The following is a 5,275-nucleotide window of genomic DNA, read 5'->3' as shown; positions in this document are numbered from 1 at the left end:
AACAGTGACCAGGCGGCTCCAATAGACGGTGATCCTCTGGTCTTACTCACGATGGTGTGGCCAGACTGGTCCAAAAGGCGGTGGTCAGCTGGCAGAAGAACTCACAACAAAAAGAACACGAAGACGATGAACAGCTGGGCCAAGACGCGGACACCAGCCGGGAGATGATGATGACCAGGCGGCTCCAATAGACAACGATCCTCTGGTGTGGCCAGGCTGGTCCAAAAGGAGGTGGTCAGCTGGCCGAAGAACTCACAACACGAAGACGCTGAACAGCTAGCCGGGAGACGACGATGACCAGGCGGCTCCAATAGACGGTGATCCTCTGGTCTTACTCACGATTGTGTGGCCAGACTGGTCCAAAAGGCGGTGGTCAGCTGGCAGAAGAACTCACAACAAAAAGAACACGAACACGATGAACAGCTGGGCCAAGACGCGGACACCAGCCGGTTGTGAGCTTCTGGGTCACTGAACCCCGAGCTTGGAGTGACCGAAAGAGTCCCAGAGGGTGGACACTCTTCCGCACGAGGCAGGACTGGTGGCCCGATCCTAGTGACCTCTCGGAGTGATATATGAAAGTTTTGCGCCGTATGTTTTCCGTGGATTGCGCCACGGTTTGACGTGCAGAGTTTGGCCACACCAAATGGCGAGGGACTCTGCTTTTTAGGTGTGCCACCACCTTTGTCGTATTTTTAACGTAGATTGCGCTACGGGCAGTTTTGATAGGTACCGACTATTTGTCGTTAACGACCTAACTCCACTCTTCACCGCCGGGTAATTTATTCAATTTCCGGCGGCTGGCTCAGCACTAGGTGCCTAAACCAAATGGGAGAAGGCCGCAACGACACGCAAAATTCACAACAAATCATAAACACAAAAGACACAACAGAGGATCGAGTTACACCTCGGCGACCGACAAGATCTAGGCGTCTCGGAGCTTCTCTAGCAAAACCGGTTGTAATTTTCGGGAGTCGGGTTTACACTCACGACGCCTTAGGAAAACAAAAAACTCGAGTTAAGCTGATAAGAACAGATTTATTATAAATTTTTAAAAGAAATTAATTTAAAATTGTAAAATTATACATAATATAATATCTAAATATATTTTCATGTTATGAGCAAAAAATAAATTATTGTACCTACATGATAATATATTGTATGATTTAGCACTAATTATTTTTTTTTCAAGATCAATTTTTGAGATTGTGGACACATCATCTCTTTTTTAGGACTTTTCCTATTTTTTATAATTTTTGGTATGCACGATATAGGGCATCCTGGAAATATTGAAGGAATTGCTCCATTCAATAATTTTGGCTTTTTTAATTGCACCTGTCAAAAATATATTTAGAAAGATAAATTTTTACTTTGTGATCAAAGAAAATATTTTATAATAGATATACCTATTTACAATAAATAAATGAAAAAATATATAATATGGATAATTGTATTACCTGGAATAGCTATAACTAGTAGCTTCGTTACAGTATTTTTTATTATTTAATAATATTCATGTAAATATATTGGTACTTAATTTAACATGATTTTTTTAGTTATTGCACAGATTGTTATTTTAAATAAAACAAATATTAAGGACATATATTATATTATTAATTTATTATTATTATTATTAAATGCTTTTATTTGTGAGTCTCCCTCTCAAGAACTCCAAAACCGTATAATTTCTTCTTCTTTGAAGTGCTTTGAACAAACAAATGAATTTGTGCTTAGTTCAATATCCCTTTTTGGTATAACTTTTTTACATTTATCAAAATCTGGTTTTTGTTTGTAGGAGCTTTAAACATTGAAATCTAATATGATAAATTATATTATAAGACTGTAAACTTTACAGTGTAAAGCATATGTAACCAGTGCTTGAATTGGGGAGGTTGAAGTCTTCTCTTTTAATAATATTTGAACATAGGTACCCCTTTAATTATATTCTAGTCAATAAGGTAGGTAGGTAGGTATATAATTAGGTATTTGCAGTTACATACAATTCTTTTCATTTTTGCACTACTGTACATTTTTTTTTAAATTTAACCATTGGATGTATCCAATAATTATCATTTCAAAATGTATACAATGATTATATTTTAATGGTTTATTTTCCTTATCCTTGCAAGTTGCATAACCAGATTTGCAATATACTATAAAACACTTAACCATCTTACACAAAAACAATTGAAAACATTCAAATAAATAAACAATTTATTATTATACTTTGATTTCGTTATGGTGAAAAATGTATTACAATATAAAATATAATTTATATTTCATTGTAGACAAAATATAATACGTAACTACCTATCCAGCGCGACGGTAGTGGCGCGAAGCTAAGTAAAAAAAAAGCGAAGCGGTCACTACCGCAGTGTTGCCAGAATTATCAACAAGACAATCGCCGAGTTGTTATTACAAAAACGCCACCTACCGCCAAAATGTATTTCAACAAAATGTCGCCATCTATCGCCAAAAATAACTAATATAATATCGCCACTTATGACATTTGAAAAAATTAATTAATTAGGTAGGTGCGAGCTAAATAAAATAACTATAAAATACCTACGCTAAAACATTATTTCTGAAACCAATTTTAAATATGGAAGGCACCATAAATATATAAACTTGAAGATTAGCAAAGTTACTTTATTTTGATATTAACTTATTTTAAGATAATGTAGAATAACATTTTAATCAAAGAAAAAATAACATTATATTTTATATTTTTCATACATCTATAAAAGAAAACATAACATATTATTTTATACTTTCCAATAAAGAATAAAATATACATAAAAAAAAAAAATTAACAAAATATAATATAATTAAATTATTAAATATGGAAGGCACCATAAATATATAAACTTGAAGATTAGCAAAATTACTTTATTTTGATATTAATTTATTTTAAGATAATGTAGAATAACATTTTAATCAAAGAAAAAATAACATTATATTTTATATTTTTCATACATATATAAAAGAAAACATAACATATTATTTTATACTTTTCAATAAAGAATAAAATATACATAAAAAAAAAAAATAAAATAATTAACAAAATATAATAAATGGTAATAAAAAAGGAACTACCTATTCATAGAAATCTTTTAAATTTATTTGATTAACAATATCAATTAGGTCATCTTCATTATCATCGTTCAACAATTCATCATTATTCACTATATTATTTATATCTTGTTTACAGTTGTACATAATTTCAGATTTAAATTTATCATACAATGACTTAGACGGGGAAAAAGTAGTGCAACATTTGTTCGAAGAAATGAATGTACATTTAATTCGTAATAGAGCATCTAACATTTCAGTATTTATCCTATTTCTGGCCTTAGTTTTAACAGTATTCATTATTGAAAAAACCCTTTCCACAACAGCATTACTTGATGGCAAGGAAAGGACTTTAAGAACAAATTCTGCTAATTCTCTAAAGGCATAGTTCCCACCAGCATCTTGATAATTGTATATTTTAGGCCAAAATTTGTGACTATCTTGTAACTGGTTTTCATTTAGATATATTTTCCAGGTAACAGTTGACAATTTATCCCATTGTGTTTCCACTAAAACTAAATCAGATTGATTAAGAAAAATGTTGATGAAAGGCAAGTCAATAAAAGGTGTATTTAATTGATTTAAACATTGTGCAGGTGAAAATAATTTTAATTTTTTGAAAAATTCTAAATTATCAGGTAATCTTTTTTTTATTTCTTGTAGTAACTCCTTAATAAAATTAAATGCTCTTGTTTCCACATATGTTTTATTTTCTGAAGACAAATTAATATTGAGCCTTGCTTGATTGTACCCAATACCAAAATCACAGTTATTTGTATTTAGATATGCAGAATTGTCATTAATCTTATTATACATACTTTCAAAACCTGCTATTAATACATCTCTTTTCATAATTTTTTTTGCTAAGAAAATAAATAGACTGCAAATATCATCATATGATTTTGAAACATCTACAAAATTTTTTTGAAATGTTAAATTTAAACAATTTAACTGTAATAAAATAGGTTTGATGATTATTAAATACATGTAATTGTTATTATCTTGTAACATTTCATTTAAAGTTCTAGCAGTGTAGCATTTTTCTTTTTTAACAACTAAAGCAAAATGAGTTTTAAGTTCTAACCAGTGCTCAAGAATTGTATTCACTACAAAAGACCGTGCAAGCCACCGTGTACCAGATAGCTGGTGGAACTGATGAAATTGTTTTTTTACACCAGATCCAGAATTTAAAAGCTCAAATAATTTTTTATATTCATCCCTTCTTGTAGTACTTATGTGAAACCAATTATAAATTTCTCTACAAAGATAGTCAATTGTACAAGGAAATTGTTCAGAAGCCTTAGAAACAGCGTTATTCAACGAATGGCAAATACACCTAACTATCTGTAAATTCGGACTTTTTTGTTTCAAACGAGTAAAAAGGGAATTAAATTTTCCACACAAATTATTGGCTCCATCAGTACCTATACCGATTACATTTGATATATCTAAATGTATCTCATCCATGAAATTACAAATATAATTATAAAGTGATTCTGCTGTGCAACTAACAATTTCAACAATACCTAAAAACTGTAAGTTTATACATTCATTTTTTACACTAAAATATTTGATACATATACATAGGTATTTGAAAACTGAAACATCCGTTGATTCATCCACAATAAGAGAAAAATAACTTGTACCAATATCTTGAATAAGTTCTTCAATTAAAGATGGGGCAATAACATATTTGATTAATGATGAACATTTTGTTCTATGTAGTTTTAAATTACAAAGAGGAGTACCTTTTCCAATGACTTTAAGTATTTCACACAAATGATCAATACTTTTTATTGATGTGTGAGTAGCTACATAAACGGCTAACTTTAAATCAATTGTTTTTTGTTCATTGGTAATGATAACAATATTACTTAACACTGATTGTTGGTTCTTTGCTGGATTTAATCTGACCATATTTTCGCAGTGACTTTTGGTTTTTGTATGTCTTTTTAAATCTGTCAAATGTGCCCTTAAATATGAACAGCATACTTTGCAGTAAGCTTCAACTAAAGTATTGGCATTAGGGTCTGCTTGTGTTAACCAACCTAGTTTTAAGTAATATTAAACACATTACACATAGTATAATATACCTAGGTAATACATATTATACAAATAATACAAATATGAAATAATACACACCTTTTGCCCAACTTTCCTGTTCCCATGACTTACGATATCTTCTCAATTTTTCTACTTTTCCCAT

The 5,275-nt window shown here is 30.7% G+C and overlaps 1 protein-coding gene across 1 annotated transcript; it reads right to left on the bottom strand.

Moving 5' to 3' along the window:
• Nucleotides 1-335: 335 nt before the first annotated feature.
• Nucleotides 336-5,275, bottom strand: LOC149061382 (zinc finger protein 862-like). Its single transcript, XM_089214967.1, has 5 exons — nucleotides 5,212-5,275; nucleotides 4,055-5,117; nucleotides 3,888-3,949; nucleotides 3,402-3,584; nucleotides 336-679 (listed from the first exon to the last, which is right to left on the bottom strand). The coding sequence occupies exons 1-5, from the start codon at nucleotides 5,273-5,275 to the stop codon at nucleotides 336-338; spliced, it is 1,716 nt and encodes a 571-aa protein (XP_089071093.1).

Source organism: Diuraphis noxia, unplaced genomic scaffold (assembly GCF_037042655.1).
Source record: "Diuraphis noxia isolate RWA-SAM2 unplaced genomic scaffold, SU_Dnox_SAM2 contig0001, whole genome shotgun sequence".
Classification (NCBI taxonomy): Eukaryota; Metazoa; Arthropoda; class Insecta; order Hemiptera; family Aphididae; genus Diuraphis; species Diuraphis noxia.
The sequence above is the reverse complement of the archived record's forward strand: the minus strand, read 5'-3'. Positions and strand labels throughout refer to the sequence as shown.

Bases quoted from the DNA above. Each gene is read 5' to 3' on its own strand.
- LOC149061382 (XM_089214967.1), bottom strand. From the start codon at position 5,275: ATGGGAAAAGTAGAAAAATTGAGAAGATATCGTAAGTCATGGGAACAG. The intron at 3,950-4,054 runs GTATTTAATAAT...TGATATTTGCAG, and splicing joins CAAGATAATAACAATTACAT to TCTATTTATTTTCTTAGCAA. The intron at 3,585-3,887 runs GTATGTATAATA...AATCTGATTTAG, and splicing joins ATTAATAGCAGGTTTTGAAA to TTTTAGTGGAAACACAATGG.